Below are 14499 nucleotides of genomic sequence, written 5' to 3'. Positions count from 1 at the left end.
TTCATTGTCCCTTTAATACAGAGGTGTACAACAGGGTGGGGGCTTCCATTGGTTGGCCGCGGCTGGCTACTCTGTCCTACGCCGGGTGGGCCTATGGAGCGTTCGGAGACCTTGGGAGAAGGGACCGAGACACTTTATTCATAGTCAGCGCAGTGGTGAGGTATTTCACGTGGAACGCACGAGTTTTAGTCTCGACGCAGAGTAAAATCCTCCATGTAGATGAAGTCTGTAGGAACATCCTAGGTGACCTGGTGAAGGTACGTTCTCTGGAGTATGAAAGACTGGGTGCCCGGAGGGCGGCCCGTCTCTGGAGGGGCTTTTCCTTCAGGGTGCCTTAGTCCGGTAGTACTCCTATATCCTGGTGGTGGGCCGATGTCTTTTCACCCTAGATTTTTGTTTTGTATTTCTGTCTCCTGAATAGAAGGTTTGCCGGCATCGAACTTGAGCCTTGGATGGTGAGTGTGTAGGCTGTGTTCTGTATATATTGTATATAATGTATAATAGGGGGTTTTAGTTAGGTTGGGTGGGGGATTTGGGGGGGTTTTCATCGGCGGTGATAAGAGGACTGATCTGGCCTGGTCCAGGCCCCGCCTGGGGAAAAACTTGGGGCCTGATCCTAGCTCGGAGTAATCCTGAACTTTGTGGCCAGAGCTAGATCAGGGGTGGCGGGATAGTTAGTGTAGGTCTGTGTTTTATGTATATATATTAAAAATTACAAAAAAAATATAAAATATAAAAAAAAAAAAAAAAAAAAAAAAATTGTTCATGTCACTATTGTATATATTGTTATTTTTGTTTTTCTGTGGTGTGAATGAGGTGCGGTAAGGGGGTGACTACGGTCCGGCAGTGGGACCAGTAGGTTAGTGTTAGTCCGGTTGTATATACGTTATATTAGGTTTAGTGTTTTATTGTATATAATCTTGTATATAGGACGGTGTTTTATATGTATATAGGACGGTGTGAGCGTTGTGTGGGATTGTATATAGTAGTATGAATGAAGCTGGGCCGGGGGTTTTATAGGTTTTATAATATTTATTTCCTGTATATATGTATATATTCCTGCGGTGATTTATTTTGTTTCTATTTTCTGTGATTTGTCGTCTTGTTTTTTTCCTATGTTTGGTGTCCTGTAATGTATTATTGTTCTGTCATGTACTGTACTTATTCTATCAATAAAAAAAAGACCTGCAGTGTATATATACAGGACAGGAGGAGTGGTACTGTGCAGTGTATATATACAGGAGGAGTGGTACTGTGCAGTGTATATATACAGGACAGGAGGAGTGGTACTGTGCAGTGTATATATACAGGACAGGAGAAGTGGTACTGTGCAGTGTATATATACAGGACAGGAGGGGTGGTACTGTGCAGTGTATATATACAGGACAGGAGGAGTGGTACTGTGCAGTGTGTATATACAGGACAGGAGGGGTGGTACTGTGCAGTGTATATATACAGGACAGGAGGAGTGGTACTGTGCAGTGTATATATACAGGACAGGAGGGGTGGTACTGTGCAGTGTGTATATACAGGACAGGAGGAGTGGTACTGTGCAGTGTATATATACAGGAGGAGTGGTACTGTGCAGTGTATATATACAGGACAGGAGGAGTGGTACTGTGCAGTGTATATATACAGGAGGAGTGGTACTGTGCAGTGTATATATACAGGACAGGAGGAGTGGTACTGTGCAGTGTATATATACAGGACAGGAGGAGTGGTACTGTGCAGTGTATATATACAGGACAGGAGGAGTGGTACTGTGCAGTGTATATATACAGGATAGGAGGGGTGGTACTGTGCAGTGTATATATACAGGACAGGAGGAGTGGTACTGTGCAGTGTATATATACAGGATAGGAGGGGTGGTACTGTGCAGTGTATACAGGACAGGAGGAGTGGTACTGTGCCGTGTATATATAACTCATGAGTAACACATTGCTCGCACAGTACCCTTGAACTCTCAGCCTCTGAAGCCTCTTAGTTTTCGGTGTTTCTGCGCACTCTGGGCGATAATCACCCTTTCCAGCCTCCATATTCCCTACACGGCCCGGTAGGTCACGCTCTGCACCCTGTGCGCCCACTTCGGTGCCATCCTCAGTGTGAGACTTGCACAGACAGGGATTTCAGTCGCTCGCGGGGATATGGCAGATCTTGGTGTTCCTGGACTCTTCAGGGTGTTGTCCTTTACAGAAAATAATTATCAGGAATCAGAACCCTGAGTCACGGCTGCCGAAATCTCCAAGATTGACTCTACAAGTGACACAGCGACGGTATACATCTCAGATGTCACTGCGACAACATCCAGCCTCGACTTCTGACCACAGAGTAAAGACTCCGGGTACTCTGGGTCCACAGGGCTGAGCAATATCTCAGCAGCACATATTGCCTGGTAGAAAAGATCAGCAGTAAGCACCGTGCGTGGGTCCTCCTATAGTGCGCACTTCTCCTGTGACCTCCCATGCCGGCACTGGTGATTTTGGGGTCTGCAATTGGCCAACAAGCGTTTTATACTTTCCTCTGTGAAACGCTGCTGTGATCACGCTCGTTTGGTTGATTATTGGTCTGTGCACTATGGCTTTTACATATTGGGATACAACTGGGTAAAACTGAGACAGTAATGCTCATATGGCTATTTCTGGCACCAAGTGCCAGGCAGCTGCTGCCAAGGCTGGTAAATATGTAATGCAAATGAAGGACACAAAACCAAATACTAAAAACGGAACTGATCCCTGCAATCCAATGATCAGCCGCCAGGTTGATATAGCAGAGACGGACCAGGATAAAGACATAGAGACCATCAGAACAAATCTGTCCAGCCCTTTTGGCAGTGACCGATCGCGCTCGTATAACACTTGTTGAGCGTGCATATACATTATAACGTACAGGAGAATTATCATTATTATGCTTAAAGAAAAAAATATAATAAAAATAATGACTGGTGTCGATACTGCAGAGGACGTGTGATCTGATGCCGGATTAGACGACTGATTTTATTACAAAAGTGAAAATATCATTTTGTATAACTCAGATCTCTGTTTCCCTACAGTGCTCCAGTCTGGACCAGGCGAAGCGGCAGGTGAGAGAAATCAACCTGAATCATATGTATAAGTGCTTGACGCTGCTGGTACCAGGACCCCAACATCTAATGTGGAATTTATAGTGCTAGTGTCTTGCTATGTAGTAAAGAGCCAATAGGGCCCCCTAACACCAGGGCTAGGGTGCTGCAGCGGCCTCTGCACCCACAATGGGCTTCGTTGTGGCTGCTACCTTTGCACCACCAATGGTCTAAGGAGCACCTACAACCTCTGCACCCACAATGGTCTAAGGAGCACCTACAACCTCTGCACCCACAATGGTCTAAGGAGCACCTACAACCTCTGCACCCACAATGGTCTAAGGAGCACCTACAACCTCTGCACCCACAATGGTCTAAGGAGCACCTACAACCTCTGCACCCACAATGGTTTAAGGAGAACCTACAACCTCTGCACCCACAATGGTCTAAGGAGCACCTACAACCTCTGCACCCACAATGGTCTAAGGAGCACCTACAACCTCTGCACCCACAATGGTCTAAGGAGCACCTACAACCTCTGCACCCACAATGGTCTAAGGAGCACCTACAACCTCTGCACCCACAATGGTCTAAGGAGCACCTACAACCTCTGCACCCACAATGGTCTAAGGAGCACCTACAACCTCTGCACCCACAATGGTCTAAGGAGAACCTACAACCTCGGCTAAGGTGCAACTGCTAGCTCTACATCTCAGATGGGCTAAGGTTCTGCTGCTACCTCTGCACCCCAATGGGTTAAGGTGTGGCTGCTATCTCTGCACCCCAAATGGGCTAAGTTGCAACCTGATGAAATAAGGTGCAGCTACAACCTCTGCACCCCAGATAGGATAAGGTGTGGCTGCCACCCATGCACCCCGATGGACTAAGTTGTGCCTGCTACCTCTGCACCCCAGATAGGATAAGGTGTGGCTGCCACCTATGCACCCTGATGCACTAAGTTGTGGCTGCTACCTCTGCACCCCAGATGGGATAAGGTGTGGCTGCTACCTCTGCACCCCGATGGACTAAGTTGTGCCTGCTACCTCTGCACCCCAGATAGGATAAGGTGTGGCTGCCACCTATGCACCCCGATGGACTAAGTTGTGGCTGCTACCTCTGCACCCCAGATGGGATAAGGTGCGGCTGCTACCTCTGTATCCCAATGGACCAAGTTGTGGCTGCCACCTCTGCACCCCAGATGGGATAAGGTGCGGCTGCTACCTCTGTATCCCAATGGACCAAGTTGTGGCTGCCACCTCTGCACCCCAGATAGGATAAGGTGTGGCTGCTACCTCTGTATCCCGATGGACTAAGTTGTGGCTGCCACCTCTGCACCCCAGATGGGATAAGGTGCGGCTGCTACCTCTGTATCCCAATGGACCAAGTTGTGGCTGCCACCTCTGCACCCCTAATGGGATAAGGTGCGGCTGCTACCTCTGTATCCCGATGGACTAAGTTGTGGCTGCCACCTCTGCACCCCAGATGGGATAAGGTGCGGCTGCTACCTCTGTATCCTAATGGACCAAGTTGTGGCTGCCACCTCTGCACCCCTAATGGGATAAGGTGCGGCTGCTACCTCTGTATCCCGATGGACTAAGTTGTGGCTGCTACCTCTGCACCCCAAATGGGATAAGGTGCGGCTGCTACCTCTGTATCCCAATAGACCAAGTTGTGGCTGCCACCTCTGCACCCCTAATGGGATAAGGTGCGGCTGCTACCTCTGTATCCCGATGGACTAAGTTGTGGCTGCTACCTCTGCTCCCTGATGGGATAAGGTGCGGCTGCTACCTCTGCACCCCCCATGGACTAAGGTTCAGTTTCTACTACTGCACCAAATAGTTTCCCAGGAAGGACTATTCCTAGGATCAGTGATTGGTGAGGGTTTGATCTCCAAGAACCCCTTGAATCAGTACAAAAGCACATGAGGGTCTACAGTGATACTGTAAGTCTTCTGTCCTCTTTGCTGTCCTACGGTTGCAGTCGTTGAGCAGCAGTGATCAAACATTGATTTCCAATCCTAAGAATATGCTGTCAATATTCTAGTCCCGGTGAACTTCTTTTTAAGCTTATTTATTCGGGACAATATCTGGATACAGAGAGTGACAACCATTGTTATAAGACAGAAATGTTCTCAGAGCGGTTGTCCCTTCCCCACTCTCCCTCGTGCTTCTCGTCAACTCATACACTTCCCAATCTACAGTACATCCTCATCGTACCCCCGGCCGCTCTTCTCTGTAGTGTCCATACACTTCCCAATCTACAGTACATCCTCATCGTACCCCCGGCCGCTCTTCTCTGTAGTGTCCATACACTTCCCAATCTACAGTACATCCTCATCGTACCCCCGGCCGCTCTTCTCTGTAGTGTCCATACACTTCCCAATCTACAGTACATCCTCATCGTACCCCCGGCCGCTCTTCTCTGTAGTGTCCATACACTTCCCAATCTACAGTACATCCTCATCGTACCCCCGGCCGCTCTTCTCTGTAGTGTCCATACACTTCCCAATCTACAGTACATCCTCATCGTACCCCCGGCCGCTCTTCTCTGTAGTGTCCATACACTTCCCAATCTACAGTACATCCTCATCGTACCCCCGGCCGCTCTTCTCTGTAGTGTCCATTTGTATTGCAGTCTGTGGAAAGCAGGGAATGCGCTCCAGGATCTATGGTGGAACTGATGCGACCCCGGGAGAATGGCCATGGCATGTCAGTCTGATCTTCGATGGGAAGCCAGATTGTGGAGGAAACCTGATCTCTGAGAAATGGATCCTCACAGCTGCCCATTGCTTCGGCAAGTAAGTGTAATGCAGTGGACCCTGAATAAGTACCAGAACTGATAATTTGATAGCGAGAACCAGACCCCATGTGGATCCTTTGGTCAATATCATTACGGTTGGGTACTTTGTTGTATGAAGTTGACTTTCTTCTTTATTTTTAGCAAATCTACAGATATTAAAAGGAATCCCACACTATGGAGAGTATATCTGGGCTTCACCAAAATGGGATATACCCCAGAGGAAAGCACAGCAGTAACTATTGTGCCATCTAGGATCGTGGTACATGGCAGCTACACCAGCTACGTCCAAGGACATGACATCGCCCTGATGGAACTGTCTCAACCTGTAAATTTTACAAGGTTTATTTCTCCTATTTGCCTCCCTGAGAGCACCCACCGATTCCATTTTCGCAGCACCTGCTATGCAACTGGCCTCGAGGATGTTCTAGAAGACGGTTAGTAGATTTTCAAGTGGAGGGAATGGAGTCGAAGACCATAGCTTTGATCAGTCTTCTATCATTGCCAACCATAGACCTTTGCATGACTTCTCGTTATTTTCCACAGTTCCCCTGGAAAGCAAGAGGTCACTGAAGAAAGTTGCCCAAACACTGATTGGTTGGAGAACATGTAATTGTATCTACGACACTCACATAAGACCAGACGTGTTCCAGCCTGCAAAGCCCGGCATGTTGTGTATAGTGGACCCTTATGGAAAGAAAGGTCCTTGTCAGGTAACTAGTATAGTGGACCCTTATGGAAAGAAAGTTCCTTGTCAGGTAACTACAGATAACTCAGACCTCTCGTCTTCCTTGAGTTGGAGGAGACTTCTCTATTTTCATCCATCTCATGTTCTTTATATCTTAGGGAGACTCAGGGGGTCCTGTGGTCTGCAATGAAGATGGTGTTTGGTTCCTTGCCGGAGTCATCAGCTTTTCTGAAGGTTGTCACTTAAAAGATAATCCCACCGTTGTCACCTCTGCATCTTTCTACCAAGACTGGATCCAACAGTGGACGGACTCTTCTGTAACCTTCTCCCCCCAACTCATTAATGTCACCGATGATATGGATAACGACACCTGCAGTGACCTACTCAGTAATCTGACCTCAGGTAACCTCTACGATTGGCCATACTTCATGGTTCATCAAGACCTAGGCTCTCAGCAATGTAGATATGGAGATAGTAAACTGTAATATCATTGAACGTAGAAGGTCAACAACATGGACCAGAGAAATCCCTTCATTATAGCAGTATTATAGGCCAGTGGAGTGAATATTAGGATATGTGGCAGAGATGAGGTCATGAGGGCCATGGGGATGGAATGGAGAATCATAGAATCCTAAAATGTTAAAGTTGGAGGAGACCTCCGGGGGTCATCTGGTCCAACTCCCTGCTCAATGCAGGATTCACTAAACCATTTCAGACAGATGTCTGTCCAGCCTCTGCTTGAAGACTTCCATTGAAGGAGAACTCACCACCTCTCGTGGCCGCCTGTTCCATTCGTTGATCACCTCACTGTCAAAAAGTGTCTTCTAATATCTAATCTGTATCTTCTCTCCATTCAGTTTCATCCCATTGCTTCTAGTCTTTCCTTGTGAAAATGAGAATAAAGATGATCCCTCTACAATGTGACAGCCCTTGAGATATTTGTAGACAGCTATTAAGTCTCCTCTCAGTCTTCTCTTTTGCAAGCTAAACATTCCCAGATCCTCTAACCCTTTTCTCATAGGACATAGGAGAGATGCATTACTTCTTGGATCTCCCAGATTGAAGGCTTTAGAAGTTGACATCTCACTGGTTCATTGTCCAAAAAAATCGTTACGACATTGACTTTATTTTTTGTGTTGGCGAGATTGATAAACTTTCCATCTAAAACTTCAATAATTTTTCTCAAGGTTGCGGACTTTCGAATGTTGATACTTCAGGCTCTGTAAGTCTCGGGCCTTGGCCATGGCAAGTGGACCTGTGGAAAGATGATCGAAGGGCCTGTGGAGGGGCCCTGATCTCAACTAACTGGGTTATAACGGCGGCAAAATGTTTTGTTGGGTGAGACCATCGTCAATGATGAAACGGGGTTAAGGGTAGATTTAATAAAAGGGATAAACAAGGGGAAAAATAACTAGAAAAGGCTGATTTATGGGAAATGATTGGGTTCTACTAAAGCATTGGGGAAATCGAAAATGTAAGGGTAGACATAGAGAATGTGAACTAGTAGACGGGGAAACTAAATAAAGATTACAGTACAATCATGCTATAGGATCGTTGTGGCCATGTATGGGTCTTCACTCTGTCTTGCTCTTGTGTCCATGTCTTCCTTTCGGATGTAAGACCGGACTCTTCGGATTCCCCTTTGGACTGGTCGGTCACTATAGCCTCCGGGACACAAGCAATGAGGCACTTTGCTGTAAAGAAGATCAGTATTCATGGGTCTTACGTCACTCCAGAACAGGGATACAATGTGGCCCTCGTCCGGCTTACCATGTCGGCAACTTTAGGAACCTACACCGAGCCAATCTGCGTTCCTTACGCTTCCCATAAGATCCCACATAACTCATCCTGTTGGATCAGTGGCATTGATGGCAATCAGCCAGGTGAGATTCTCCAGTTCTTTCGTCTTATAGGGATGATTTAGCACTCAAATCCCAAATGTTAGTTCTGATTGTTGTTTTTTTTTTCCACCCTTCAGTTCAGCTTTCCCAAGGAGTCAAAATGGACCTGGTTGGTCCAAACCAATGCAACTGCATCTACAGTCAATCAAGGTCTGACAACCCCAGCGTCTCCATACTGCCCGGTATGATATGTGCCACCAGGCAGGAGACTATGGGCAAGTGTCTGGTAGGTTTGGCTCTGGGGTTTGATAATATGAACTCATTGTAGCACGTCCGGTGGCAGGAGGAATGAAATACATCCATCAATCATAGAGCCTCCATTGTACCAAAAACATAGAGCCTCCATTGTACCAATGAGAGTCATTGCACCACCGTGATCATTGTCAACAATGTCAATAATTTTCCATGACTTTCCTTACAGATTGATTCTGGGAGGCCGCTGGCATGTAAAGAGAATAAGACCTGGTTTCTGATTGGGGTACAGAGCTTCGGGGGAGGTTGTGGCACTTCACTCCCTGAGGTGTTCACTGACCTCACGCAATATGAAAGTTGGATATTACGGGAGACAGGAGACGCCGCCTTCCGCTTACAGCCGAAAACTCAGCCTGCAGAGCTGGATACCGACAGGTGCTCGATCAACAGCCCAAGAGGTAATCCGCTTTCAGACCTATCATATACAATACGTGATTTATGTGAGACCTCAAAACGTAGATCTGAGATCATGGAATGAGGTCCCAGGCTGGTGACATCACTGCTTTCTGAGTATAAGTGATGACATCACTGCTGTCCATCTATAGTGATGACATCACTACCCTAGAGCTATAAGTGATGTCAACACCACTCTCCAACTATAAGTGATCACATCACTAGGTCTCCAATATAATTGTTTATTGCAGCTTGCGGGCGCTCAATCAGTTCCCCGGGGTCTATCGGTGACGCCACAGACAAGACGTGGCCATGGCAGGTCAGTCTACAGCTGTACGAATCCCATGTCTGCTCCGGTGTCCTGATTGCTGAAACCTGGTTCCTCATTGCTGCTCACTGTATACCAAGGTAGTACGGCAGAGGTGGCTATATTTGGGCTGTTTCTACGTGTTGCCATCCTGGTGCTCACACATGACTTGTCTCTGCAGGTATACCTCCATCAACGAGTACACAGTATCACAGTCCACTCAACTCCTGAAAGGAGCCAATCCCCAACGGGTGACACGGAAGATCAAGAAGGTGGTGACCCACCCTAGATACAATTCGAAGACTGGAGGAAATGACCTGGCACTGGTGGAGATGTTCTACGGAATCACATTCTCTGACTACATCCTGCCCATTTGCCTTCCCCATGACCAGTCTCTACTTCCTTCCAGTAGATGTTGGGTCACTGGCTGGGGAAATCTATACCCATCAGGTAGCACACTTACTCCGAAGGACACAGTAGCAGTAATTATAATTGGTGTCCTTCATGAGGGGTCTAGACTTGGACACATGTTTATGCGACAATGGGGATTTATCATCCCAATGACAACTGCTTGTTGGGGGGCAAGTTTGTTGTACATGGGCCATTGCGTGGCAGACACAAAGGGCACCCTTAGCTTGTAGAGCATGTACAGACATATTTTAATGGGCCTTCAAGTCTATTGTTCCCAGGTTTCCCTGGTCCTGACACCAGAGTAGACTACCTCTGGTTAAACCTATCTCAAGCCACAGGAGACAACATAGACATTTCACATGTTCTTGGTGCAGATCCGTGGGTTCCTTATAGATATTGCCACCATAAGACAGATTTGGACGAGGTCAACTTCCTTGGTTCATCTCCCAGAAAATGATTGCAATTACACATGTTTTGTTATACACATGTTTATTTCCTTTGTGTGTATTGCAACAACACAAAAAAAACAGATGTAAAAAAGAAGCAAATGGGACATAATTTCACACAAAACCCCAAAAATGTGCCGGACTAAATTGTTTGTACCTTTCCAAAATTATAGGTAAGCAACTTTGTTTCAAGCATGTTGTCAGGAATTCCAACACAGACAGAGGGACGACACCAGGGAGATTACGCAATATCTCACCGTGCCGTCACGCTGTCCGTATTTTGTCTGTAGTCGCGAGCAAGCGATCCAGACTACTCTCTACGTAGGTATCGGTAAGCGACCAGTGAGCGTATGGCGTAACACCCTGGGTTCCAAAGCCTGGAATCTGTGTTTAATGCCCTCCGTACGGTCACTGTAAGCTTCACGATAGCCCAATTATTATTATTCTCTGCTACCACCGGCCGAGTTTGAATATAATACAGGCCTGGCCGGATGCCTGCGTTCTGGTAGTGTATGGCTTCGGGGAAGGGAACGATTACAGAACAAAAGAAACAGGACTATTAAATTTTATATTTAATCCAAAAGGGAGGCAGTGTTTAGGAAAAATATATACAAGGATGTTACAAAGAAGACATCAAAATACATACGCAGTTACATAAAATAAACAGCATGAAAGAAGACAACTTACACTATACGATCGCGGAGACGATTCAATATAGGTGGAGGAGGGGCTCTCCAGATGGAATATGCTGTTATTGTAAAAGGACCCGTTGCTTATAATTCTTATTCCCCCCTGGCAATGAGTGCTCCTGTCTTCTCCCTGGATTCTCTTATACCTAAGGGGAGATCTGCCCACACGCCCCTTGTGGTGACATCATGTGGGCCGGTCTCCAGCCTGTACATTTTTATTAAAAACGCTAACTTCTGCGATAACTCATTGCTCGTTGATCACAGAAGCATGCAAACGCCGCCATTTTTTTCCCTTATGATTTTATCTTTATTAAGAGACCACACATCACATAGCTGCAGTCTGCTATTCTGGTGTTTTTGTGCTACAGCTCCCTGATTTTGGTTATAGCCCTGGAAAACTACCTATACATTCCTAGGCTGATTTGGTCACTACACATATGGGTCCCGTTACTGTCAGACGTATGGAACTCATAATATTTCATATTTCATATCGGAGTCAGTTCGTCTGCAAATTTCCCTTTGAGGCTCGGGAAGCAGCCTCATAGGTACACACAAATTAGTGCAAGCCTGCGTTTTAATTACCTCCCGCGTCTTTCAGAGACAAGATGCTTGCTTCCTAACAAAGCTATAACACTCCTTGGCTGGCCTTGTTTGCATAAGCTATTTCTCAGGCGCGTGCTAATTGGGGCTTTTGTGCTGAGCAGAATGGGAAAGCTTGGTGCTGACAAGTGGTAATAATTTACAGTAAGACACTGTATAATTGTCATCTCTGGACAAACACTACAGGAGAGGGAATGGGAGAAGGGGCTAATATTCTGTTAATATGCCCCTGATATTAATATTTTCCTGACACATGTGATGCTCATTCAAACTCACCTGTGGCAAGTAATAGTTGTGGACAATCACACCAGAAACCAGATAAAAAGGGGAGAAGTTGACTACATCTTTGCATTGTGTGTCTGTGTGTGCCACACTAAGCATGGAGAACAGAAAGAGGAGAAGAGAACTGTCAGAGGACTTGAGAACCAAAATTGTTATGCAATATCAATAATCTCAAGGTTACAATTCCATCTCCAGAGATCTTGATGTTCCTTTGTCCATGGTGTGCAACATAATCAAGAAGTTTACAACCCATGGCACAACGCAGGATAGTCCAGATGGTGGATAAGGAGACCCAATCCAGTTCCAAAGAAATTCAAGCTGTGCTGCAGGCTCAGAGTGCATCAGTGTCAGCAGCGTGCGCGAACTGTCCGCTGACATTTGAATGAAACTAAACGCTATGGCAGGAGACCCAGGAGGACGCCACTGCTGACATAGAAACATAAAAAAGCTAGACTACAGTTTGCTAAAATGTACATTAGTGAGCCAAAATCCTTCTGGTAAATCGTCTTGTGGACAGATGGAACCAAAATAGAGCTTTTTGGTAAAGCACATCATTCTGCTGTTTACCAAAAACTGAATGAGGCCTACACAGAAAATAACCTACAGTCAAATATGGTGGAGGTTCAAAGGTGTTTTGAAATTGTTTTGGCTGCCTTGACTGTGTGCAAAGTGTCAGGAAATCTGAAGATTACCAAAGGATTTAGGGTCACAATGTAGTGCCTAGTATTGGGATTGCGTCCTAGGTCATGGGTCTTCCAGCATGACAATGACCCCAAACATACTTCAAGAAGCCCCCAAAAATGGATGGAAACAAAGCGCTGAAGAGTTCTGAAGTGGCAGCAAAGAGTCCAGATCTAAATCCCATTGAACACCCGTGGAGACATCTTAAAATAGCTGTTGGGAGAAGGTGTCCTTCAAATATGAGAGGCATGGAGACGTTAAAAAAAGAAGAGTCATCCAAAATTCCAGTTGAGAGGTGTAAGAAACTTGTTGATGGTCATAAGAAGCGATTGCAGTTATTTTATTCCAAAGGTTGTGCAACCAAATATTAAGTTGAGGGTGCCAACAATTTTGTCCGGCCCAGTTTTGGGGTTGTGTGTGAAATTATGTTCAATTTGCCTTTTTTTCTGTGTTTTTTTTGTGTTGTTGCAATACACACAAAGCAAATAAACACGTGTATAACAAAACATGTATAATCGCAATAATTTTCTGGGAGAAATACTTAATTTTTTCGAACAATTTCAAGAGTGCCAACACTTTTGGCCCTGATTGTATCTCATATCGTTCTGGGGTGATGACAGACCCCATTGCCAGTCCTCATATGTTTCCACTACACACTGCATCTAAACTAGATGTCCTTTACTGATCCATGTGCTTTTCTTCTTCAGACAGTATCTCATCCTCTCCACCACTGAGACATCTGGAGGTCTCTCTGTTGGAAGCCAATAATTGTGGAGCTCAAGGAGACATCACAGAAAGCGAAGGACGATTGTGCGCCGCAGCTAAAAGAAACAACGCCTTTACCTGTCTGGTATGTACATAAAAAGCTGAGGGAGTTGATGGGAATGGGAATCAGAAGTTCTAAAAAAAACTCATGGCCATTGTCCTCCAACTACTGTATATTGCCCACAGATGGATTCCAGTGCTCCGCTTGTCTGTCAACCCAAGTCTGGAGGTACCTGGTTTTTGCATGGTATGTTCAGTCAAAGTTCTCCATCCAAGAAAAATTCATGCCCGGGTAACTTTACCGCAGTCATGCCTAACTTGTCCTGGATCCAAGAGGTGGTTCCCAAGAAAGACCTCAGCTACTTGGAAAGTAATAAGACGATTCCTGATGCAGGACGTAATGACTCTGTCCCCTCAGCCAATACAACACTCGTCCCACCACTTCAGCCCAGTACAACACTGATATCACACACTGCCGATACCACCCACACCGGTTCCTGTCCTGGTCCCGTCACTGAGGATGGAGTCACTTGTGCCGTACACACAACAACCACCTCCTACAATATAAATTTCACCACTAAAGATGGGAACCGACAAATAAACTCAACTGGGCCCTCACCAACGACGGGCTCTGGTGTGGGATCTTCACGGTGGAACTGGTCGACACATTGTCTTTTACTTCTCCTGAGCCTTGGTCTTTAAGACTGAGGACTTTCCTGAGCAGCACGAGTACCGCAGCTTTCTTGTGAAGAGTCATTACAACCATCCATATTGTATGAAGAGTAGAACCACCACAATGAAGCTATTATCCCACAGATGACCAGTGGGTGGCAGTGTAGACAACTATATTGATATTTAGACTATTCTAAGGATGACTTGTATATACCGTAGAAGTGATCACAGGAAGTTGTATTTGCCATACATGAGACTGCTTTTCTGTGTGGCACAGACTTGTCTAATCCCCTCCCACTTATGGATATAACATATACAAGAGCTGCATCTTTACCTTTTGCTGGGAGGGGGCTTAGCATGCAGGGCCGGTGTATTTTTCAGGCAACTATGCTGATACTGTCTGGAAAAGCCCGGGATGGGAAGGGGTGTTCACCTCTGGTTGCTTCCATTTCTCTTTCCTAAAGGGAGAGCTGTGGTTGTATATTTTTAAGCATAAGAGCCTTTCTGGAACTACAAATGCCAGGATGTCCTACCCATATTTCATTTCATTACTGTGAA

General features: G+C 46.0%; 1 protein-coding gene across 4 annotated transcripts in view; it reads left to right on the top strand.

Moving 5' to 3' along the window:
• PRSS53 (serine protease 53) overlaps positions 1-14499 on the top strand; it is a 49641-nt gene extending 35142 nt beyond the window's left edge. For all 4 annotated transcript variants that reach the window (XM_073648835.1, XM_073648839.1, XM_073648837.1 and 1 more), the window contains exons 2-14: positions 3050-3079; positions 5693-5855; positions 5999-6291; positions 6401-6567; positions 6701-6944; positions 7730-7880; positions 8163-8425; positions 8521-8669; positions 8865-9093; positions 9340-9496; positions 9577-9845; positions 13212-13354; positions 13456-14499. In XM_073648835.1, coding sequence (XP_073504936.1) covers positions 3050-3079; positions 5693-5855; positions 5999-6291; positions 6401-6567; positions 6701-6944; positions 7730-7880; positions 8163-8425; positions 8521-8669; positions 8865-9093; positions 9340-9496; positions 9577-9845; positions 13212-13354; positions 13456-13971 — 2774 coding nt within the window. In that variant the 3' untranslated portion in view covers positions 13972-14499. The remainder of the gene's footprint in view (positions 1-3049; positions 3080-5692; positions 5856-5998; positions 6292-6400; positions 6568-6700; positions 6945-7729; positions 7881-8162; positions 8426-8520; positions 8670-8864; positions 9094-9339; positions 9497-9576; positions 9846-13211; positions 13355-13455) is intronic.

This window comes from Phyllobates terribilis, unplaced genomic scaffold, assembly GCF_046119375.1.
Source record: "Phyllobates terribilis strain yellow unplaced genomic scaffold, ASM4611937v1 Scaffold_9__5_contigs__length_417890890, whole genome shotgun sequence".
In the NCBI taxonomy this organism is placed as follows: Eukaryota; Metazoa; Chordata; class Amphibia; order Anura; family Dendrobatidae; genus Phyllobates; species Phyllobates terribilis.
The sequence above is the reverse complement of the archived record's forward strand: the minus strand, read 5'-3'. Positions and strand labels throughout refer to the sequence as shown.